The sequence below is a fragment of the Cotesia typhae genome, unplaced genomic scaffold (assembly GCF_013202065.1).
Source record: "Cotesia typhae breed Kobodo isofemale line unplaced genomic scaffold, CoteBio_Ctyphae contig_5, whole genome shotgun sequence".
Lineage (NCBI taxonomy): Eukaryota > Metazoa > Arthropoda > Insecta > Hymenoptera > Braconidae > Cotesia > Cotesia typhae.
Window position 1 is genome coordinate 9852856 of NW_027423757.1, and position 26397 is coordinate 9879252.

A 26397-nucleotide genomic window follows, 5' to 3' on the forward strand; every position below is an offset into this window, starting at 1 on the left:
CAATAAAAATATTAATGGACACTTTTGAGTGGTCCATTTTATTATTTTATTTATTTTAATCTCATTGTTTTTTTTTGTTAGTTTTTAATAGATGTTTTGGCCGCATAAAATTTATGGAAAAATACGTTGAACGACAAGAAATCGTTCGATGCTAAATAAAAATCAAACTACTTGCACTTTTTAGTTTTTTGCAGCATCTAAATTCTTACTCTCTTTTTTTTATCAATGCAAATAACGATTTAAGCGCACTTGACTATTTTTTATTAAATTAATATTTATAATTATTATTGTTTTTCGACTTTATACACTTATTAAGTGTAATATAATTTTAAAGCATAAATAAAATAAAAAAATGAATACAAGTGCGCTTACATCAATATACACACGCGCTTATCTGTTAACTTTTCTCTCTCTTTCTTTTACACACTCTCGCTCACTCTCATATATAATATTCTGTAATATCCGCGGGATCAATATATATATAATAAGATACATGTATTGTTGTATTTAAATCCCGCATTTATACACTCACACAACAGTATTACACAGAATCATCATCGGACTCGAAAAAGAGCGCATACTCCCTGCAGAAAAAAGGCACGAACTGGCGGAATAGTCGGCCTAACTGTATAATATTTCATTTAATTATTTATTGGATGGAACATTGTCACAATACAATATAATTATTATTCCTCAATTATTTATTTATTTTAAATCAAATCTCCTAATCGTCTTTAATCTCAAATTGCTCTGTTAACAATCTAATCGCGAATCACAAACAATTACATTCGCTTTATTCAAAGGACTCGGATGTTAGCAACATAGTGTGAACAGCACCCACCAATTCCGTTGTTCGCTAATTAAAATCATTAAAATAATAAAAATATAAAATAAAATTAAAAAAAAAATATTTAATAAAATAACATTATTTTTTTAAAAAATCTTAATAAAAAAAGAGAGACTATTGTTCTCTTGACTCAATCCATAAAATAATAATTAAAAAAAATTTATCTTTAACCATTAAAATAATTTTATAAAATTGCACGTACTAATATTTAATTTTCTTATTCACTGGGACTGCCAACACTAGCTTTTTTTAAATATTTTACCTCACAATTAATCTCATTTTAGTACGACACATACGAATACGCAGTGCGTTTACATTTCGCCAGCTTAAAATTTATTAAACACATTGATTTTTAAAATCAAAATAATATAATCATATTAATAGTAATTATAATAATAAATTCACACTATTTTTATCCATTCATTCATTCATGTATATAATATATACCAATTTATAATTTCAATTACATTTTTATATGACCATTTAATGTCTACAATGTATACGTAAATGTTGTTGGTTTATTTTTCCATTTTTATTTAATTACCTAAGACACTAGTTTTTATCTAATATGAAACAGCGGTATATTATTGTCTGTCGTATTTTGAGTATTTAATTATTTATTTATTTTTTTTTTTTTATGTTTTTCATTACCTTTTTCTTTAAATATATTATAATAAAAAAAAAAAATGTTTTTCCAATAACTTTAATTCCGTAAATTCTTAGTAATTAATCATGGAAAGCTCAATGGCATAACCACCAGTATTTAAACAGCGTATATTATTTTAATGTATGACAGCAGTTTTTACGATTTTTTAAAAATTTATCATTTGGTATTCATAATTTATATTTGATCTTGCTATAGAATAATTATAATAATATTAATATTAATAATAGTAATAGTAATAATAATAATATATCGGAATAACTGCCCTCAACATTTAAATAAATTCGCTTTGTTATTATTTTGGCAACTAGGCAAGCTCGGTCGTTCACGGAAGGCATCGTATGGTGCTTTTTTTTTTTTTATTTATTTTATTTAAATCGTTGCTTTAACAATCATAAAAATTAATATTTATCATTTTTAATTCATCCTTTCAAAAACATTTATCATATTTTATGTATTAATTATTATTATCGCATTGCTAATAAAATTACTTATAAACTTTTATTATTAATTTATCATCAGTATTTTGACGACTCTGAAAGTATTAAAGTCACTTTATTGTATCCCGCAGCTCGATTAATGCTTTATTGTCATTTATTTGTTAAATTCGTAATTGCCTTTATTTAGTAATTTATTGCATTGAGTATTTTTATAAATTTAACTACTAAAAAATCAATATATAAATGATTGGTATAAAAATGCATCTGGAACGTTAAGAAATAGTTAAAATAAAAAATAAAAAATGCGTTTTTTTCGAGCGCTGAATAATTATTTAACATATCACTACAGTAAAATTGCTGAAACACTTGTTATGTGTATTTAATAATTTTAATTTTCCTTTGGCAACCGGACGATCCGAGTTTACTTTAAATATATAATTATCATACATTTAGATTTTATATATTTATATATGTATATAATATTATAATTATATAAAAATATATTTCTTAATTATTAACACTATAATAAATGAGTATTACAAGCATAAAAATGCTTTAAATGTTTTTTTTTCTTTTTTTACCATTTTTTTTTCTCAATAGTTTTACACGAACATGAACACGATGCCTGTCGCGGATAACCGAAGCTTCTACAATGAAGAAGTACAATTGTATTTTTTATCAGCGTAATTACTATTAATAAATCTTAATAATTATAATTTATTCTATTTATTGTTTTATTTTTTTTTTTTAAACTTTTTATTCTTTTTTTTTTTTTTTTTTTTTTTTTTTTTTTTTTAAGTAAAATTCACCAAATTGGTAATTTTACGTATATTAATTATCATTATTCATAACAATATCACTTATCACTTGCGGTACGTTGTGTAAATAAAAAAAGAGACGAATAAACTGTTATAAAATACATCTCCAAATATTATTATCAGTAATTATTATTATTTTTATTTATTTATTTATTATTACTATTATTTAATTAATACTAAACTATTTATTATTAATTATTATCATCATTCGTAGAGCTTTTATGCTGGACAAATATTTAGTTTTTTTTTTTAAACTATTACTTTTCATCAATACGTCCAATTAATAATGTAACCATATAAAGTGTCATATTTAATATAAATATTGTAATGGTACAGTATTGGAAGCATTTTATTATAATATATATATATATAATTATCTTTTTTTCGATCTTTTAATTATTAATTACAATAAGGTTTACTGTCAGATCGGTTAAATGAATAATAAAAAATCTATTAATTTACAATTGATGATTACTGTATTTTTAAAAAAATTAATGAAGCATGATACAAACGGAATGTTGTGTAAATAAAATAAAAAACACAATAGTTTAAATAATTAATAAAATGTGGATGTTATTTAAAAAGTTAATAAAAACTTTGTAAGTACTTTACTGAATTATTATCGTTATCATTCACCGATCTACAGTCCACCTTTGATCAACGTTTAAGGTAAATTATAGTAATTTTTTTTTTTTTTTTTAGTCCGTTCATGCCGTCCTATTAATATAAATAAATAATTATTTTTATTTAAAGTACGCGTGGATACTTTGTAAAAAGCACGATATCGCGTACACGTGCTTAAAATAAATATCCGGTAAATAATGAATTTATGGACCAACACTACAATCGTAACCGTTAGTTTATTTAATTTAATTAGTAAAAAAAGGCCTTTAATAAGTAGGAATGTGTGCTGAATAACAAGTTGCAATAGTTTATTTACGAGAAAAACGTACTTAGTTAAAATCACGTTAAATTAGCAAAAAATATTATTGCATTGAACAAGTACTCAAGCTCCATAATAATTATTTATTTTTAATAGTTAATAGCCAAAAACTACTGGACAACTGAGTCTTATTATATATTTATTTTCACTTCTTTCATTCAAATCTCCTCTTAAATGCTATACTAATATATATTTATGTTTATATATAATATATATTTTTATATATATAGATTTTTTTTAATAATAATATATATCTATTTATACTTTTAATTTCGTTTCTTTGTTTCCTTCAACACTTGTCTACATTCCAGACTCTCTTTAGTTTTCAAATAAGAGACAATTACTCTCAATGCCAAGCGTCTTTATCAAAACGATAAGCTTGCGCATTTAAATCTATTTATTATTTTTTTTTTTTTTTAATTTTAATTTGAGATTGACAATTATTAACTTTGTCACTATTATTGTAGTATTTAATGTCACCCGTTAATCATCACCGAATAATATCGCGCACTTAATCAGTGAACGTAGCTAACAATTTTGTACATTAATTAGTTCCTTATTATTGTCTTGGTATATATAATATTTTTTTTTATTCATTTATTTTCAATAAAAATAATAAAATATTATTATGTATATTATATTATATTATTTATATATATATATATATATATATATATATATATATATATATATATATATATATATATATATATATATATATATATATATATATATATATATAATAGATTATTGCATTATGCTTTTTGGTACCGTTACTTTAGTTTTTTTTTTTTCCCTTGGTTATTTGCATCATCAAAGATTTATATTATTAATTAAAGTTTATTATATCATCAACCATTTAATATTCGTTAAATAAATGTTGATCTGGTATGCGGGCAAAGAAGATGCCTGAGGCCTTGGTATTATCATTTATAATTTAAAACTTACCCGTTATAAATTTAAATAACTATTAAGACCGTTTAAATAATATTATCGAGTGATGAGAAGTTTATAAAATCACCCGGTTAGTATTAGCATGTATAAAGTGAGTTGCCGTGATCGTTGTGTGTGATGTTTCGTAATATCCTGTTTTTCCATTTCTTGTTTATGTCCCGAAGGTGTATACCTGGACCAAATCGGAAGTAATAAACCCGTTTCTCTCTAAACGTATTGTACCCTCTGACGTGTATGTATAGTTTAGTGTGTGTTGAGTGTGACCAAGAGTAGTAATTACAGCAAAGAGACCTAAATGTTAAGTCACGAGTGAAAGAAAGTTCTTAGTACGTACTTGTTTGAATGTGTACTGTGAAAATTTAAACTTTGAACAAGCTGTAGGAGGATGATTATGATGACGATGATGATGATGATGATAGCCCTCGTTCTATTCTCTGTACGGTTTGCAGTAAGAGGACCGGTGATTCATGTGCTGACTGTAAGATCCAGAGTGTGAGAAGCGCTTTAGGCACTTGGTGCACTGAAATGGTTTTTCGCCGGTATGAAGACGTTTGTGTTCCGTCAAGTGATGCTTATGTTTGAAAGCCCGCGGACACTCTTCGCATTTGTACGGCCTTTGCCCTGTTTAATTCATACATTTGTTTATTAAAAAAAAAATAAATACACCCTTTAAATCAATAGCTAAATTTCAACAAAATTTAAAACAACAAGACTTACCGGAATGTTCATACTTGTGTCTAGCAAGTGAGCTGTGCTTGGAGAAGGTCTTATCGCATTGATCGCACACGTACACGCCCTCTTGTTCGGTCTCTGTCGAAGGAGGAGCATCTGGCACAGGCCTATCATTCTCACGCTCAGACTTAACATAGACCCTTGATTGACTCTAAAAATTAATAAATAACAAAATATTAATTATAATTTCCTTACTATCTTTTTAATAAAATAAATTATCGGAGTAAATGCTGACCTTTATTACATTGTCACCGCCGGAGGATACTTCTTTTTTAATTTCAACCGGATCAGGGGTTTCTTCATCAATAACTAAGGGTAATTCATCAAGATCATCAACTTCCGAATGAGGCACAGTCATTTGTATGATTTTATTATTATCTTTTGGCTCGTGTGGTGATGAAACGTTATTTCTATTGCTAATAATATCATTGTCTTTAACAGAGGGGGTTATTGTGAGACTTTCTTTCTTGGATAGATCTAAAGGCTGCTCTAGAGGCAGCTGGTGATTTCCAATATTCGCCAAAGGAACGAGAGCAGGCATTCTCAATTCCCGACGATCTCTAGCACGAGAATTTTGGAACCAAACTTGGACGACACGTTTAGGAAAATTAATATAATTAGCAATCATATCAATTTCTTCTTTCTTGGGACGTGGATTAATGGCGTAGTAACCCTTGAGGACGGCCAGTTGTTCGTCGTCGATAAGCGATCGCGCTCTAACTCTTCTTCCGGGTTCCGCTTGGGTTTTATTCGACTCATCCTCATCGTCAGAGTCAGCCTCTATGGAACTTTCAGGTGCAAAACCTTCTTCGGCTTTTCGTTTGGATCCACGCCGAGCTTTTGTACTAGATTGACTTGCATCTTCCAGCTTGGCTGCTAAACCTTCGCTCTGTGAGTCACACTGGTCACCAGTTTGCCAGTCTTGATAGTGAGTTGTTTCACCCGACATTTCGCTATCCTGATCGTGATAGTCTTCATCACACTCACGCTTTATCGTTTCCGGCGAGGTCGCAAGTTTTCTGACATTTGCTTCAAGCAACTGTTTTGTCACGGAAGTATTAACCGTCTCTAGAATACGACGCACTGCGTCTAAGCCCTGAGGATTAGTTGAAACCGGTGAGTACTTTCCTTCAATTCCTTCAGTTTCTTCAGAATCCGCGGTCGACGGACTCAGAGTCTCGCGATGCGCTTCATAATGTTCAGACGCAACCTCGTCTAATCTTTTAGTCTGTAATTGATTGAGAATTTTACCGAGCGACGATTGAAGAAATAAACTGCTGAAATTAACTATCGGAGGTAGCAGAGTTGGCATATCATAAATGCCCGTACTCTCTCGCTGCAGCTCATGGTAATCTGACGGCGAGAGCTTGGGAAGAATTGGTAAAAAAGTATTGTTATTAGCAGCATGAATATCGATTTCACGAGCACCACGGGACTGCAATGACTGTCCTCCCTGTTGTATTTGAGGTTTTTTAGTAGCCCGTTCTATACTGCTTATTGTGCTTTGTCGTGACTTTTTTAGGTTTACTATCAGGCACTTCTTTGACGTCATATGACTCGAGTAAGAACCCGAGTGCGAAAAACGTTTACCGCAGTTGTTGCATTGAAATGGCTTTTCTCCACTATGAATTCGTAGATGTTCCTACAAACATAACATAAACATAAATATAAATATAAATGTAAAAAAAAAAAAAAAAAAAAAAAAAATCTTAGCATAAATATAAAAATAAATTCCAATCAATACAGACATCAAATTTAACAATTCCACTAAAATAAAAATAAAACTCACTTTTAGATGATGCTTAAATTTAAATGCCTTTTCACAGTGTGGGCATTTAAATTTGCGCAATACTGCGCTCTCATCGTGGCTGATCATGTGCCTTTGTAGACGGTAAACGTTAGCAAAAGTCTTGCTGCAAACTTTGCAGGACTAAAATGGTTTTAAAAAAAAATAAATAAGTAAATTTTATTTAAAAAAAAAATTAATTTCAATTATTTAGCAGTAAAAACTTACAACTTGAGAAAATTGAACACTGAGATCGTGCTTATCAATGACGAATGCGGTTTTATGGGCGTCCTCGAGGTGGAGTTGGAGAACGTGAAGGTTCCGGCAGAGAATACCACACTGCGGGCACCTCTCTTCTTGCTTAGCCGATCTACTCTCACCACCTCCGCCCTCAGTACTCGCCCCACCGTTGCTGACTTCAGCTAATTCCACACTGGACTCGTCTCCGCTGCACCCTATTAAACAGAAATAAATAATTTATTATTTATAATTCGCCATTAATCAAATTTATATAAAATATATAAAATGTACATGAATAAAAATTTTGATAGGTGACATGAATAAGAAACAAAAAGGCCTCTAGCTAATCTCCAGATTATTCTATATATTTAGTCCCCACCGTAACGAAAATTGGCGACCCCGATTTTGTCACCCGTTCCCATCGTGGTCCTGGACCTTAACGTATGTGTGTGTATGTGCAAGCGGTGTCGGTGACTGCTCTTAAACTACAAAATCACCAGCAGTCCGAGGGGTGACTCTTGATATTTTCAGAGAGCATGTCACTCTAACCCCCTCTTTTCCCCTATCTAATTTTGTGTCCCTACACACCTTTTATAGGTTTAATATACCTTGCCGCTATTGCTTTAGCTGCAGCACAGAATCTCGTGGCATTGTTAGTCGTATGGCACGCGCCAGGTCGACGCGCCCTGGGTGACTCTTTTCGAAAGTGGCACATGGCACGGGGGAGATCTCACGTCGACCTCTGCGTGCCCCTATCCTACGCCAACCCGGTGGATGCCAGACCCACCGTACTTTATATCCACTCGGATAACTTTCGGGGGCCGAGGGGGACCAACTATATTGTCAACCGTGGGGGATTTAAATGATGCTGGAGCCGAGTGATTAACGGACAGGAAAATCGCTATAGGGGTGTGCGATCAATTCCAGAGACATTTGTCCAGGCTCAATCGAACAAGTCGACTCGATCGTATCCGATCATTCTTTTTTTTTTTTTTTTTGTTAATACATTCATAATGTTTAATGCTCATGGATTTTGATGCTTGTAATAATAATTTATGGTGACGAACTTTATTGGAAATATTTTGAATTTTTATGGGTCAAAAGGTGTTGGGGGTTGGGGATAGTTTTTATAATCTGTTTAAGATACAATAGTTGTGATTTTGAACAGAATATTTGGATTTTTTTAATTTTAATTATTGAAATTCAAAATTTTTTATTTTTTTTACCTGCAATGATGATAAAATTTATTTGATTTAAAAGAAGAAACATTGAATCAAGAAACTTTATATTGAAGAATTTGATTACATTGAATTAAGGAGAAAATTTATTTAAAAAATAAATTTTTGTTAGTTGAAGTTAATTTTACTTGATTAAAAAATTTTTATTTATTTAAAACAAAATTTTTTTAAAGTAATTTTCTTGGTGCAAGAAGTTTTTTTTTCTGTGTACAGGTATTAAAAAATTTATAATTTAAAATTACATAAACTATTTTATAATAAATGAATAAGAAAAAAAAAAATCTAAAACACATAACACCTCTTGATCTATAAAAATTAAAAATATTCTATTTAAATAAAGCAAACTTTTTCAATTAAGTAAAATTTACTTAAACCAAAAAAAAAATCTTTATTCAAGAAATTTTCTGATTTAAGATAATCAAATTTTTAAAAAATAATTTTCTTGAATCAAAAAAATTTCTTTTAGTTAATTTAAATTCCTCGTTAATGTAAAATATGAAGCTTTACTTATAAATAATTTTTTTAGCTTTCAAAATGATTAACTAACTAAATTTTTTCCTAAATTACTAACTATTGATTCACTCGTTAAAAGATAAACGCCTGAAGCTAAAAATTTTTGGAGTTTCCTAAAATCCATTAAATACCCAACAGCGTAATGAGAATATAATCCTACTGAAAACATAGAAAATCAACATTTTGGTGTTGTAGGTAATGCATCAACTAGTTTGCACTTTGATCCGAGTAAATATTGATAACGGTTTGAAACGGGTCAAAGCCGTGGCCTGGTGATCCGAGTGTTTGTCAAATCGTCACTGTAACAAATCAAAACAAACAAACAAACACAGAGAAGAAATAGAAAGCAATTAAGTTAAAAGAAGCCCTTATTGATTTTCCATATTTAAATGTTCATCTGTTATCTCTATCTATTGTCAAAAATTCCCAAGTTTCTATCCATATAGACATACTGATAAATAAAAGACTAGGCCGTAGTTGGTAAGTCGGTAAGCCGTAAGTGTATCTATCTATGAATCATCGAGACTTAACTCTCCAGGGTCAATTTAACAAAGTGCAAAACTTTTCCTGAATCATCATAGTTTCTGTGGCAGCAATTGTGGCCTGATGTATATCGTGTCGCTGCCAAGATTTCGAGATTAAAACCAATGAGTTATAACTATATATCTGTATGCTGAGAGTCATAAAATAAATAAAAGAGACAAGAAGTTAAACACGTGTCGATGAGAGTCCGAGTGTCTATTGACCAGCGGACAAGATGGCGATGAAAAGCTCCTATATATATAATACAACAGCATCAGCAGACCGATGAGATACATACAGCTAAACATCAGTTATAGTTATGGGTAACACGGGCCAATGACGTCACCGGAGTATCGTCGGGAAGCGCGAACCACAGGCGATTCAAACTAAACGTTAAACTGCTCTCCGGCCGAGGTCATTGAGCCTTGGCGCGACGCGGGGGCGCAGCGGCCATTAAAACGCGAGATCACTTATCTCTCAATTTTCTTTTACCAGTACTCACATACATACTTACAAATACTCTTGTTATTACATACAATGTATAATATGATTGGCATTACATATAATGGTATTATATAGACAAGACACTCTCGATACTCCTCAATCGTTTAGATAATTTTCTTTATTCTTCATGACGCATTTGACGCAATCATAAGCACTTTGATGAGAAATATTTTCATCACTGAAAATCATTATTATTATTATTTTAATTTGTTATGAAAATAAATTAATATACATATATTGATAATAAGTAGGCGAAAATATTTTATGTGCAATTTAATTGTTTACGAATAGTCGATGCGTGTAAATTAAAAATAATTATTATTGTTATGACGATGACAAATATGATAGATTTATTTTATATAGAAGTGCAGCTCTTTCTATCGCGTGGTCAATACGAGTTACCGCACGCGATAAGCAATTGTAAATACTGGGAACACAAGTTATTTAAACCACAAATGTTACATTAAAGTTTAGGAGCAATGATTATATTAGTTGTGACCTATAAGTAGAATTTTTTTTTATTTTTAAATAACATTTAAATAATTTATGTTTACCGATTAAATAATTTTTTTTTGCTTGGTTAAGCTACTTGGTACAAAATGAAATTAAACAAATGCAATGTTTTGAAGACTATAACTAAACTAGACTTGGTTGTCGTACTTTGTTTCCGCATAACCAAGATAGCACGTACTAAAACAATTTATTTATCGCAAACTTCGAGGAAAATTTTACCGCAGGAATTTATACCGAGATTATAATCTAAATGTCGCATTAAATTCCATAAAGCATAAATTCTTACCCGCATAAGTATTTTAAAATAAATATAATTACAATTGGAGTAGTTCTGGTGATAAAGTAGACCGTGTTTCTGGCGGATACATACAATATTATAAAATGTAACAAATTTTAAACGCTAATCGAATACACTTGACTTTTTAAATTCAAAGTTTCAAATTACGAGAGGTATGAAACTAATAAACCACTCTGCTCAGTAACTCCCACATTTATTTCTCGTGAAATGCGATATCTACTCCCCCTTCTTATTGACACGGACATTAGGTCAAAGTAAAAGAACAAAAAATGTATAAATATACATTTATAGGTAGAAAAAAGCCTAGCAGGTGTGTTAGAGGACATTTTTTCTAAACTAATATTTGTTTAATTGGGTTTATTGTAATAAACTTAAACAAAGTGTAAAAATGTTTTGATTAGTCACGTTTTTACCCGGGCATTGATCATCAGGTGAATGTAAAAATAATAAAAACTTTGAACTCTTTACAGCGCATCACGTAGTAATCGCTACGAACAACGAGAACAAAGGGATGTCTTGAATGGAGTAAAGCGCTGATGAATTAAGTCGAATGTGTGCACTGTTATAAACAATAACAGAAGCAGATAGCAGATGACAAATCGACAGCTAAAATAAATAAATATTTTTTTTTTTCTTTTAATCAGCAGCGAGTTCAGAAGCTTGTTAACGTTAATTGTTCTAAAAAAAATAGTGTGGTGCTACGTAGCTTGTTGATGCCACGTCGATCGTCAGAGTCAACGAAAAGCAACATAACACACATACGTGTACATCATATCATATATATAAAATAAAGCTCGCTCGCTTCTTCTTATCTGACCCTCTGTGGCTCTACCGACCTTTGCCTGGCACTCTCATTAGTCTATCTCGAATTACGTATACTCTGACTGAATTTTTTTCACAACCAAGGTAGCAATATAAATTAATATTAAATGATAAATATATTTCTCTGTTTCTGAAGTAAATATCTCTGATGAAATAAAATAATCTGTGAAGAAATATAATTTAAAAAAAAAAAAAAAAAAAAAAAAAAAAAAAAAAATAAAAACAAAAACAAACCTTTGAATGCGTTTCGCACGAGAGTCATGCTCATATTAACTCGGCGTCCTAAATGCGGACGTCTGTCCCCGAAGATGCTCTCGTCTTTGTTATTTTTGTTGTTACTAGGGCATCATGCGAGAAATCGCTTGAACCAGCGTCCTCGTGCCCGACGACGACAGCGAACTAGGTGATGAAGATGTTGTTGTTGTTGTTGATGTTGATGACGATGACCTTGGATTCTTCCAGGCGCGTGGAGGTGGCGTCGTGTCGTTGTTTTATTATTTAGCTTCACCGTAAAAACGTTTCGCGACGACTCAGACGACGTTGTTGACGATGACGTAGTAGCGCCGACAGAAATTGTGACCACTGGCCTGGTGGTCGGCAAACGTACGCGAGGAAACAACATCAAACGTTCCTATGATTGTTACAGCGAGGTTACAGTAATTTTTATAACGGATTTACAAATAAAAAAACAAAAAAAAAAACCAAACCTGGTCTCGTGGTCGAGTTGCCAGAAAAATAACCATTAATTAAAATAAAACACACACGTATCTCCTCTAGCTTAACTCTGAGTGCTCTACTCGTGGTCGTCGTCGATAAGGCAGAAGGTGGGGCCGTTATAAGAATGGCGAGTGCGTCGAGTGTGTGTGTATCTAAAGAGAGTCGATACCTTTCAAAACGATGCGATGGTCTTCTCAACTCGGGGCGGGTCTAAACAGTTCAGCCAGCTTACTTACTTTTATTATTATTATTTTTTTTTTAATTTTATTTTTAATTATTCCTCTTTTATATTTTATCTTCTTGTATCAATAAATTAAACAACAACACAACTAACACACCAGCATATACACTTATTGCTGTATATTGTAAACGTTACACACATACACACACACACACACACACGGACACACACGGACACAGATATACACACTTTGACAAATAAAGTGTTAAAGTTGCCCGGTCGTCGCCCGTTGATACTAATTAATTTTCACCGCACAGTAACAATATCAACTTCCATCTTAAAACTTTACCATGTCTTTTTCCAATCGCCTGTAATTTAAAAAATAAAAATAAATAAAATAGTTTTTTAATTTAAAAATATATTTACAAAAAAAAAAAAAATACATACACATTTAACACACTCTTCCAGCGTAAATCTTGTTCTCGTGTTATCTCCTCACAACAGAATAACAATCCACCAGCATTGAGATGAGCAGCAATAACAATAGCAGTAACACCACCACCGCTAACAACAACTACTAGAATAATTAATATATATATATATATATATATATATTTTTTTTTTGTTTAAATATATATAAATAATTCACCTTTCACTCACGTTGACTTCGCACGCAAAACTCGAGCACGAGGGTATGTAGTTGCGTTTATATCCTTAGGGTTGTTAAAACACACAAAGTAACACTGAGAGCAAGAGCTTGAGAGAGAGAGGCCAGGAAGGGGGACACGAAGAGAAGTAAAACATAAGTGCTGAGGAGAGTGAGTGAGTGAAGATAAAGATAAAGATACTGCACGACGCGGTGAGCCTCCGGTGCTTAGGGCATGGCAGTACAGTAGGCGCGGGCTAAGCGGAGAATGTCGGTGTACTAAACCATCTAGGAGAGTAGTTAAGTAAGTATAGACAGAAGAGTGAAGCGCACCGGCGGGTACCGCGGAGTTCTAACTAACACACATGGATGACAAGCCAGGCAGCAACCAGGCAGGCGATGAAGATTGTTGGGAGAACTGCGTATTGTGTGCTATACGATTTGGGATGGATGGTGATGGTGATGGCGGCCGTACCACGGCACAGCCACCGCCCCCGTTCGTCGTTTACGAGCCCGAGAGTGAGCGAGGTTGTCTCACTCGTGCATTATTGCTCTTCACCTCCCTCGTACACCGTTAACAACTACATCCCCACTTGGCTACGTCGCTCACCTCGTCTCTCTCCTTCACACGGGGTTCCGTTTACCTTCACTGATTTATCTCCGTCTGCTACACCGGAGCAGCTCTCCTATCTGGATATGGACCACCAACCAATTGGTATGTATACATTTAAACATATACATATATAAATATATCCTTATATTTATTCTATATCTATCTATCTGTCTTCTTCCAGCAGCACTCCCCGCTTCAGCACACACTCTGCCCCTTCTTCTGAAGCTTATACTCTTCTCTGGCCACTACATATCTTTGTCACGTCCCCTACCTGCGCCCCGCGACAAGCGCAATCAGAATCAGGGCTGTGGATGCTGGGAAACGCGCCCCGGAGATCTTCACCAAAAGGTTTGCCTTAAAACAGAGTAGGACGTCTAAATCTCGTGATAATAGAAATACCTACCAGCAACCAACAGCTACAAACATATCAATATCACTTTCAGCTAACACCAATACTTATACCAACCATTTTTTCTTTATATTTACTTTTCTTACTTTTATTTTTTTTTGCAGAATCACGTCACCGAGGTCCTGTACACTGTAACTACTGTAACTGGTAGTTTTTTTTTTTAACGAGAAAAAGATTAATATGTGTATTTATGACCACTCTTCAACTGCTAATGACATTTCGATAAGAGGTTTAGTAAATGAGATACTGGCTCTGCGATTGCTGGTAATGTTGATAGACGATATACCAATCTTATCTCTACGGCATTTGTTACCGGAAACATCTGTATATATCTTTGTTTCTCCATTCAAATGGATTATTATGGACCACCGATGCGCTTCATCGCTCTATCCTTTGGGATGCTTTTCTTCTTTAATTTTTTATCGCTTCCTTTCGTCTACAACAAATTTAAATATGTTTATTTTATTATAATTAATATATCTTCTTACTTCTAGGTACATACCGTTGACGGCGGGGTAATGAAGGATACAAAGATATGTTATGGATATTAAACAAGATATATGGATAACAAAGGATAACAAAGTTAATGAGTATGGTGATGATAGAGGAGCTCGTGATGCATAAAAATATTGTTCAAGATACAGCTTGGTATGTCCATAATTGATCAAAGCGCCGCGAATAAAGTTACATATATTTTAAGTACGTATGTGTTGTAAGGCGCGCGATCGCCTCACGCGTACTTTAAACCTTATTGTTTCAATTGGCTTCTCTCAATCTCGTAAGTACACACATGTAAGCTGTAAGTATGAGAGTAATCTTCGATTGACCACTCTTTACATAGCCTGCTTCATATTCGCTTAACAATACTCTTGATTAATATTAAGATTATTATAATTACAATAAAAAAAAAATAATCTACGGAAGATTTTTACTTTTATTGATTTATCTTCTTTATAATAGATTGTTCCAGTGCTAATGAGCAATTCCTAGTGATTTAATTTCATTGAAAAGGTTTTTAAACTTCAGAAAAAAACTTTACAAATCAATGTGACCATTCGTCGTAGCACAGCGACGACGACGGAAAGGGGGAGAAGAGCGTTGGCGTCGGATACTATTATTAGTATGCAGCTGCCGACGAATTACTGAATGAAAACGATGTACGTCTCGAAACAATACCGTAGGTATAAAGATCTACCGGGAGTTTTATGCATAACGATAGCATTTAACATATATACCAAAGTATTGAAAAATTTATCTTATCATATGACACGTTATGGTTGCACATATGTCAATCGTCGACGTATGTCTCCAAACTGATATTTAAATCTTAACTCCGGGTATTATATATATTATAATAGAAGTCCGTTGGCCCATCTCGCCACTTTATCAAGATTTTTTCTTATGTATTTTATCACGTGATGCATAAGTATATGAATAAGATTCATCTCGCTCTCCAATCGAAATCCATCGAGTTTATGACGCACATCAATTACTAGAAGTCGTGTATCATCAATTATTTTTTATGGCAGTGGATGAAACAAACTCCTCATACAAATAGTTAAGGTTTGTACATATAATATCTCTCACGCTCATTCCCTCCAATCCACCGCTCATCTTCTTGTCTCTTATCTTGTGTATGTACCATATAATACTTATGCTTATAACAAACTAGGATAGCCTGGTGTAAGTATGTTTGTACATAATATATTCTTCTTTACTTATATTGCTGTGCTTAACAACATAATTAATTTTATAGGTTTGTTTTGGGAAAGAGAGCACGGCTAATAATTGCTTTGTATCTAATATAATCTGGAGCTGGATGTTACAAATGTATGGGATAACAAAATTCGTATCATAAAACTTGGAGAAGTTTTATCCAAGCAGAACTGCAACTTGTTCCAGCGATCGTTACACACAATACAATACAATAGATGAAATATACCCAAGAAGGGTGGATGATAATTTAACTTTGTATTATTGTATGTGTATATGTATAAGAAGAGACTATCACCCGCAAGATGAGAGACGTCCCTGGGTGATCTTCACAATCGGGTCCAGCGGATGACGCGGCAATCGTCTCGAAGGGCCACGGAGATCTCCGAGTGTGTTTAGTTATAGCCTGGTGGGGTAACCCAACTTGGGTGGGAGTGTATCCTCACCCAACTACACACCGAGTAGATAACCTAACACACTCTCGCGTTATTTCCCCGACGGTATCTTCTCTCTCCCCTGTTTTGTTGCCGCCCATTAGGCGCCGCCACGGCGTGATTCGCAACTGTGTTTCTTTATCTCATTCGGCTGGACGCACACCGGTGAGCTCTCTCTGTCTCTCCACCGCGTGCTGTCTCTACATATTAGACATAAGTATATATATACATATATGTGATCTGCCAATTCGTTTTTCATTCCAAAATCCTATCCTTTCTTATATTACAGCTAGATTCTAGCTGTTAGCTGTGTCCGCATCGATAATTCTCCAACAGAATATTTATTATACTCTCCAAAAATTATACTGCACACGTGAGAATACTCAAGAGCAATACTTTTTCTTCTTTTTAGTTTCTTATTTTTAATTTAATGGTAAAAGGAAATGAAAAAAAAAAAAGAATAAAAAAAAAAAAAACACTAAAAGGTACATATAGATTTAAACTTATAGAATGCGTGAAGAAGAGCCAAGGGGGTCCATCATTTACATTTTACTGGCAATTCTCACTATACCTACATAACTCCTCAACGTAGTCGTAAAACGAAAATTTCGTGGACAAAAACCTGACCTCTGAAACAACTGTGCGCCATGTGTGCACCACTTGTGTCCTCTGGGCCGTCTTGTTTCTCTTATACTTACTCACCCCCTATTTTTCCACCGATATGCCTTTAAGTTGTTCTTCTCATCTCTCCTCTCTTTTTCTTCATCTCATCTCATCTTACTTGATCTCGTTCTCTTCTTAATGTTTTTTTTTTAATTTTTTTATTTTAACTAAACCTTCAGAGATCCGTGTTTCAGCACCTATAACGCAAGAATTTTTAGCTCGAGAAGCTAACACGCATTGACTTGGTTTATGTATACCTTTTTTTGCTCCTATCCAGAGCAGAGTCTTCTACCCAGCGGAGGTCTCGTGTTTTTTTCATTCCTCATCTTCTTCTTCATATAACATAACGTGGCATACCTTCTGTTCCTCTCTAACTCCTCGAACTCCGTCAGCTACCACAGTGCGGGCAATAAAGTCTGCTTATCTCATTGCAAAGGCGTATTCTCCAAGATATTTTAAACGCGGCTTCACGTGACTCCTGTCAATGAGAGCAAGTGATCCTCTTCTTGATGTCTGTCTTGGAACAATAAAACGCTTCGTTAAAAGTCAAGAGAGCACCAAGAATAAAAACGTCTGTATTGTGTGTCGTTCACTTGAAAGCTTTACCTCTTGTCTACATATAATACTGATACCATCCTCTCTGCGCTCCTTTACTCTACTGTCATCCTATATACTGTCTACTTAAATGACATTTACCAGACTTAACTGGTATAGATATATGCTATCGAATAATGTAAGGGTATCACTGCGTTTAACGGTGAAATTTGATACACCGAGAGGACAAAGTGCAATAGCAAAAAATTCTATCATGTTTAATGATAAACTGTTGGTAATAGACCCTGAGATATCATACCCAACGAGGAGAAGCTAATATTTACTCACTTGACCCAAACTACTCGTCAAAATACTTACAAGTTAACCTACGGTAGTCGTTTGACACACGTTTAGCTGTTCTCCTTGTAAATAGCGACCGTTATACCTGATTATTTGGTCATAAATTTTACATATTTTCACTGAACACATTTACCGAATCCCTAAGCTTTATGTTAATATATTTGTAGTGTTAATCTAAATGATAAGACCCCTAAATTAATGTGAGTAATTTTAGTTACATAAACGAGGGTTGACTCTTGCCTTTTTTCATGATTTTGAACAGTAATTAAATAATTATAAAAAATAAATAGAAATTTAACTTTGTTAAGTGATTCATTAGTCACGAGATCGTATTTTAAAATACCAGAAGTTTTCTAAAAACTTCCGTCAGAATTTAAGGGCCATTAATGTTAAATAAGACCCAGTTCCCAGTCAGAAATTAAAACCCGATTATTTTTCTTAATTTAATTTATGACAGGAAAAATACATTCCTATGCAAGTAAATTTGTTCTATGAAAAATGAAATATTCATATAATAAATTCAATGAATATATGATTATTTTTTAAATCCGATTTTCGATATTTTTTTTATTTATAAAATTTATATAAAAAAGGCAATATTTATTTTTTTATAATTTTATAAATAAAAATAACATCGAGTGTAATCGAATACTGGAGTTCTTACTTAACACATTAATCTATTTTTACTCCGAGTCATAGCTGGTGACTGCGGGTATTCATATAATATTAATTAAAGCACTTATATAAAATATCTAATAATTGATAATGAAAAAAATAAATAAATAAATAAATCTAAAATTATAAACATATAATGTAAATATAAAGTACACATTGTGTACCAGGTGAATCGATATAAAAATTCGCACACGGGGGTCGACAGATTGAATGATTCGAGAGAGGGCGACTCGAGAGGTTAGCGAGACAAAAAGCAAAGAGAGAGAGAGAGAAAGAGAGATGTACATTGAGTAAATTGAGCACGGGAAACGAAACGTGTGTTCACCTATAGACCCTGTAGTATGTATACCCAGGGGCCTTGGTCACCATATGGGCAACAGCCCGAGGTCTGTGTACACCTCGATGCATGTCGCTGTCTTGCTTGTGCTCTCGTTGAACCCTATGCACCTCGATGCGGGCTGGGTCAGATTTTACGGGCAAAACGCGTACCCAAAGAGCTCTCCACGTTTGGTAGTTATATTCCTTTTGGTTCGACGAAACAATGTATACACAAAAACGTGTGCACACCCGCTCTCACGGGAACGGTTGTTCCTTCTCTTCCTATTTCTATCGCTCGCGGGCCTTCTTTCATCAGCATCAGCATACACACATGTACCACGTACCATACTCTGCTGTCCACATTATTTTGAGTCCCATGTGAATACATATCATTTTTTATTATTATTATTATGATAGGTTTCATATAAATTTTAATGCCGCTTTTTTTCCTGGAGAAAAAAAAAATTAAGTTAGTACAAGATGTGATTAAAAAAACATTTAAGTAAAACCAATGAACTAATCTTTTCTTTTTTTGTTTTATAGCTTCATGGTCTATGAGTCAACCTATCAGTTGTATATATAACATAATATAATATATTATGTGTATTATATTATAGGTACTTATTCAGAGCATTTATTTAAAGTTGAAGTTAAAGCTCAGCTTGGTATACGGGATCTGGTTTCAATCAACCCATGTCGACCACCTCATGTCGACACGTACCAGATAGCAGTTTGAACTTTCCTCCTATATCCGTCGTCTCCTCATTTCAAAAGTAATTAATTCTGAGAAGAGATCTGTGTAGGTGAAACAGCTCGGTAGGAATCTCATGGCCTTCAACTTGGCTAACAGAGTACTTTACTTTGCTAAGTAACTTAATCGATCCGTAAACTTTGTTATTCTGCGTATCAAGGTGTCGTCTACTGGCATACCACCGAGCTTCAACACAATTGTAACCGTAAGTATTGTATATTTATTATTTATTGTATTAAATATTCGGTCTGGACTATTTAAACCAAGCGCTGTAATTCATATATATATATCTGTTCTACCTTTTGAAAAAAAAACGTAGATAAGAGTAATGTAAGCAGCGATATAATATATAAATTCATCATCACCGAGTAATCTTAATGACGCAATAGAATCCAGATTACTCACTCGACATCCGGAATTTGATATTAATAACATTTCTTCAGAGTTAATAACTAAACACTTTTTGTGTACACATGTAAGTAGAGTAATATTTAAAACCTGGAACAAAAATAATATTCATGTTTAGGGTAAAAAATCCAAGTGCATATGGTTCATACAATGATGTAAATACGTACCCTGGAAAAAAAACCTGTGTATTGCTGTTCATTTCATAAGCAGTAAGCAGTAAGCTGCAATTGAATGCTCTGATGCCACAATGGTACATTGATAACACCGAGTAACAATACTCCGGCGTTAATCCCGTTTGATCTTTGCGAAACATTTAGGATTCAGTTGGCGGTACAGAAGGTGCACTCCGGAGCTTTATTCCAAATGGATATTGGATATTGGTTATATGGTGTACGAATAGAGAAATGAAGGGAGCGACAGACAGCCAGGGAACCAGGGGTTAGGTACGCAAATTGGGTGATACGAAGAAGGATGCTGAAGCACGAGAGGGGTAGAAGAGACTCGTGGCCACACGGTCGGCAATCACGAGGGGGTAACGCAAAGCTAAGCCAGTAATGCAATAACTCGAATAGATGGGCATGCAGGCGGAAAGAACACGATTCACCCTCCTATCCGTTCTCCGCTCTGCGTATTCTCGATAGACGGACAAAGAAAGGTAGATTATGGTATACATAAAATATGTATACCTATGCATTGTACATTAGAGCAGGGCTGCATGCGTTAAAGAGCCCCCCTGTCAAATTTAAGGGTGAGTTGAAATTTTTACCCGGATTTTGGCTTTCCAGGTGATGCTGATCTTGATAAATACGTTTGCTAGAAGTGATATTAGATTATTAGGTACGTGCGTTTGCACTAATTGGAGGAATTAATATATTAACTTTTATTGATTATCTATATGTATATGAAAATGAATAGCTGTGCGTTAGTCTCGTTAAAACTCAAAAACAACTGGACCGATTTCAAAAATTTTCTTTTTGTTTTATCGAAGTAGATTAGAGTTTAAAGATTGATAATCGCTGATTGAAAGGTATAATAAAATATATTGTAGGTGATACGAAGTTCACCGGGTCAGCTAGTTATCAAAAAAATAGCATGATGGAAATTTTTATACCAGAAGCTACATACTAAGAATACCATCATGTCATATAATATATATTTTCGTTAGTGATCTCATTTATTACTATAATTGGCTCGGGCACATAATTTACCTCACCCCTGCGATACACGTTTCACAGCAAGCAGTTGACACTTTTTCTTAGTACAGCACATTAGGACCTGAAATAAAAAACTAAATACATAAGAATGGGCTTGTAAAAGAAGCGGGTATAAAGTATAAATACAAGCCAACAGACTAGTCTCGGCGCGTTTGCACCAATTTATCGTACTCACCGCCGGTGAGTATCTCAATTAAACAATTACTGTTAAATTGAGGGATTCCCACACCGTTATACCCGTATATTACTCGGAAGAATGGAGCAACAGCAACAGTCCTCCTCACCTACCTCATCGCCGAGCAGTTTTACTCTGTGTGTGTGTGTGTGTGTGTGTGTGTGTGTGTGTGTGTGTGTGTTTATATTGAGTGAGGTATATAAACTACACTTTAAGTATAAAACATTCTACATCACTTGAGTTGTGTGCTACCCATCTGCGGGTCTTCAATTGATGGTAATCCACAGTTAACTTTATTCTCATGATGATGGAGCCCGCACTCTCTCTCTAGCTTACCATCAATTGTCTAATTTCGTCGTCAGGTATATAACTGTTGACGTAATTGATTCAATTGATATTATATTGCTTCTTAACCTGGGGGTAATAAAAAAAATTAATGTAACGATATAAATAAAGATAAATTAATTAATAAAAAATAATAATTGGTTTAATCTAAAATAATAATAAAATTAATTAAAGTTGAAAATAATAATCATTTAAGGACACACGTTCCAATAATAATAAATAGGAATAAGATGAGAATGAAACGAGTGTGACAGTAAAAATTTTGGTGGTACGATGAGAGGGTTGACGAGAGTCACCCTTGCACAGACCACTGCGTCAGTATTTAAACGTAGGGAATACATATTATATCCAGGAGTAGACGACGTCTGTTGGGGGGACATAGTAGGAGAGTAAACGAAATAGAGATTTAGTAAAGATGAAAGAAAGAGATGAAATACAAAATATAAAAAAAATAAAAGTGTATGAGGGGGCGAAATCGGGGTGACCCATTGTACTCAGGTGTGAGGCGTGTGCAGCCACGGGGACGATGAGCTCCAGGAAAAATGAGAATTATGAGAGAGAAAGAAAGAAAAGGTGGATTTGCACACGCGCCACGAGTCGTCTCGACAAAGGGATGGAACAGATTGGAAGCCATTCATTCATTCGTTTCGTTCACTACTCTATATCTACATAGAAAGTACTCAGGCTCTCACTTTTCTTCTTTTTTATATTTTACTCAGGATTACTGAATTCGCAACAACAGAGAGTGAATGCAACAGTAGTTCGTATATATACATATTATACGTATTCACCCTTCATCTCTTTCTCCACAAATCTGGTGCTTGTTATCTGCGTTTGTACTTATATACCATTGTCAGAATATACATATATACCTTCATTTCTAAAGACACAATAACCTTCCATTATTCTCCACTAAATATAATAATATATTCCATAAATTATTTTAATGCCACATAATACACGGTGTATGTAATGTAAACAAAACTAAATCTCGGATTTATATAGGTATTAATAATTTTAATCCAATACAAATTTAAAATATAGTAACTTGAGTGATCTTACCATACCGTTGGTTATATTTAAGTATAAGAAGTACCAACAACAGAGAATACAGATATAAATATAATGAGTAAGAGAAAATGTCAACAACAAAAAGCTCCAGGGATAGTAGTAGCATATAGAATAATCTCAACCAAGCATAGGAAGAAAAGAAAATATAGTGCTGCTGGAAAGACGAAAGAGTATTGCCACGTGCCACGAAGCTTTCTGCTTATATTTTCCTCTCTTTCTTCCTCACGTATCACGTACATACTTTATCATCTCCCCTGCATTACACATCCGTCTCACCCTTATACTTATATCCTCTGGTCTGCTGTGTGTTACATATATATATATATATATATATATATATATATATATATATATATATATATATATATATATATATATATATATATATATATATACATACTATTACTGTACTGCAATAGAGAGTACTGTACTCTATATTCTTCTCTGCAAGCGTATATGTGAGTTAGTTACCTTTACCGCTCTGCTCACTATTTCTCTATTGTAGGAACATACTGGATGCTACATGTACTATAAAAGTGTGCGCATGGGATCGTTGTAGTCACAGCTTTACTTCCCTTAGCCGCGATTGTCGCGTGACTCACCCATATGTAGACTCCTATCCATTGGCGTCGCCGGTATAGTACGGGTAATTTTTCATCTGGTATCATCAGTGTAGTCATCCAACACAGCTATTTTATTCTTCTTCCATCTCTTAACTTAAATGTATATATATAAAGCTTTTTTTATTTGTTTTAAATCTCACTGTCAGTATGTGTGTCGAATATCATTGACTCTCCAACTCAAGGAAGTTTATCTTAATAACTCAACGTCACTTCTTCTATTCAGAGCTCTCAACTCGCTCAACTCAGTAAACTAGACATAAAAAATATCTATTAGTCAATGCGTTGTTTAAAAATAAAAATAATGAATAATGAATAAATAAAAATACCTTTATATTTAATGGTTAGTAATTATTCTTGAGTTACTCAGCAAGCTTGCAATTCTCTGGACTCTACGTCAATGTATTATTCTGTGCATCAATTCCAGTATAGTTGTAGCTTCACTGTAACTGTAGGTGAATCTTTATGTGTATGTAGGTATATTGTAATATGTATTTGTGTCTTACAGCTTTACTCGCAAGTAGAGCTTAGTTGTAGTGATAGTTATAGACGGTGAAGAGTGGGAGATGGATGTTAGTAGAAAAAGGAGGAGACCCAGATGAGAGTAGAGCCAGATAAGGAGAAGCAACTCCGATATAGACCCCTATATGATATCATCCCCTTCCTGAGCCAAAGCGTTCGTTTCGCTGGGTGACTTCTGTCGCCTAACTCTCCAAACATGCCCCTCTGTTCTTTACTTATAGATATATCTATATATTGAGGGTCCAGAGTTGGACCACCACCACCTCCTTTTACCTTTAATCTTTATCAATCCGTCCAGCCGAGCGTCCGAAAGGAAAGAGAACGCCGAGCGGACGCCACCGTGCATTACTCACGCCCGATAGCGTCTCCCTACGTACTATTCACTGCTGCTACACAACACAACATCCTTATCTGCTTTTCTCTTATTTTATTTTATTACTTTCTTTCAGCCATCCGGATCTTCATCTCTCGCACATCGTACTCGTTTACTTTTTTCCCATACATCCATGATACCAACTGGATTTTTTTCCTCCTGTCGTCATCAGACCCTTACCAATAATCTCAACTCAAACTGGAACAAGAAAGCACTAAGTGAGACAGAAAAACAATCAGTTTTATTTATGTTATTATTATCACTAAAAATGTCATGAAATATTAAAAATAAAAGTTGAGATAGAGAGGAGCTTATTTTTTTATTTTGAAAGTTTAATGGTAAAATTTTATAAAACTTACTTGATAAAATTATTATGAAATTAATAACTCTGAAGTTAGCCAACGTTTTTAATTTTTTTAAATTATTAAATTAAAATTAAAAAATTATCAAGTTTTTTTTACAAATTAAAATTTTTTTTTATTATTTTGTGATTGTTTTTTCAATAAAAAAAAATTCTAAAAATTTTTAAATGTCGGCTAACTTAATTTTCATATGAAACTAATCATCACACTGAAGTTAACAGATATCAAAAATTTTTTTAGAATTTTACAACAATAAAATTATTATGAAAAAAGTTTTGTTAGAAAATTAAAAAAAAAAAAAATTATTAATTACAATTTTTAGAAGTTTTTTTTTGTAATTGATTTGTTATGAAAATTAAAAAAATTGACAGCTGTTAGCTAATTTCAGTATCATAATTAAATTATGACTGAAGTTAATAAACTTAAAAAATTTTTTAACAATGAAATTATTATAAAAAAAGTATTGTAAAAATTTAAAATTTTCAGCTAACTTCAGTTTCGTAACTAACCTCAAATTTTGGTGGAATAAATTGAATTCTTTGTTTCAAAGTTTGACATCTAAATTCTGAATAATTAGATTGACAAATTAATTTATTTGAGTGTGTAAAATTTTACACCTGAAAAATAATAAAAGTGCCGACTCCATTTTACAAACCTGCATTGAGATAATTACAGGATCCGAGTGAATAGCGCAGCAACTAAAATATAGGGTCCAGAACGAATTTAACGGACGTTTATTAGGGTGGGTGTACACACCTGAGTCCTTGAAAAAGGAAGCAGGTCTGACAGGTGGGTGGAGCTTCAGATAGCACAATATACCCACCAGCAAGCCACACCTACTATCGATCATTACATTTTCTTTAACTTTGTACAAGTATTTCTTAATAACTTGCGGTCAACCTTCAGTACTTCACTAAAACTCGGAGCTTCTTCCCTCATTAGCAAACAAAGACCGAGTAGAAAAACATTATAAAAACTATCGCTCTATTTCTTATCTTTTATTCCTATAATACTGAAATTAGCGGTCAGCTGTTAATTTTAAAAATTTTTTTAACAAATTAATGACAATAAAAAAATGCTAGTAAAAATTTTCACTTGTAATTTTTATTAATTTTCACATGTGAAACTTTTTAATTAAATTTTTTTTTTTTAATAATTTAATTGCTATAAAATTTCAAAAAAATTTTTAATATTTTTCAACTTCAGTTTTATTTATTTCCCAGTATTTGGATCGTAAAGCTGATGATGAGTTCTTCGAGCTGAAAAAAGGTCTGAATTATTTGATCGGTTTACTTTTTAATAAATTATTCTCGACATACAAACGCTTTTATATATATGAGATGAGATAAAATGGATGATAGTTTGAATAAATTTTTAACCAGCGTACAGTTATATATACGAATACCAGAGTACAGTCAATCATGCATTCAAGATGTATGAAAAAATTATTTTTACCCTG

The 26397-nt window shown here is 33.1% G+C and overlaps 2 protein-coding genes across 9 annotated transcripts; one reads left to right on the forward strand and one right to left on the reverse strand.

The window, feature by feature from the left end:
- Nucleotides 1-4479: 4479 nt before the first annotated feature.
- Nucleotides 4480-14074, reverse strand: Zfh1 (Zn finger homeodomain 1). 2 transcript variants are annotated; one of them, XM_074248030.1, is made up of 9 exons: nt 13382-14074; nt 13180-13306; nt 12542-13100; nt 12069-12465; nt 7413-7639; nt 7188-7328; nt 5634-7040; nt 5384-5549; nt 4480-5287 (listed from the first exon to the last, which is right to left on the reverse strand). In XM_074248030.1, exons 4-9 carry the CDS (start codon nt 12100-12102, stop codon nt 5094-5096), a joined length of 2169 nt encoding a protein of 722 aa, XP_074104131.1. In that variant the 5' UTR covers nt 12103-12465; nt 12542-13100; nt 13180-13306; nt 13382-14074; the 3' UTR covers nt 4480-5093. The 2 variants fall into 2 exon arrangements, with proteins under 2 accessions (XP_074104131.1, XP_074104132.1); XM_074248031.1 differs by having other exon boundaries at nt 13180-13309.
- Nucleotides 13748-24875, forward strand: LOC141530740 (uncharacterized). Of its 7 annotated transcripts, XR_012479790.1 has the most exons (5): nt 13748-14093; nt 14173-14339; nt 14505-15557; nt 19715-20053; nt 24653-24875. XR_012479790.1 is itself a non-coding variant. In XM_074248032.1 (3 exons), the coding sequence occupies exons 1-3, from the start codon at nt 13748-13750 to the stop codon at nt 14562-14564; spliced, it is 573 nt and encodes a 190-aa protein (XP_074104133.1). In that variant the 3' UTR covers nt 14565-17013. The 7 variants fall into 7 exon arrangements, 2 of the variants coding, with proteins under 2 accessions (XP_074104133.1, XP_074104135.1); XR_012479787.1 differs by lacking the exons at nt 19715-20053; nt 24653-24875 and adding an exon at nt 16837-17013 and having other exon boundaries at nt 14505-16764; XR_012479789.1 differs by lacking the exons at nt 19715-20053; nt 24653-24875 and adding an exon at nt 16157-17013 and having other exon boundaries at nt 14505-16083.
- The last annotated feature ends 1522 nt before the right edge of the window (nt 24876-26397 follow it).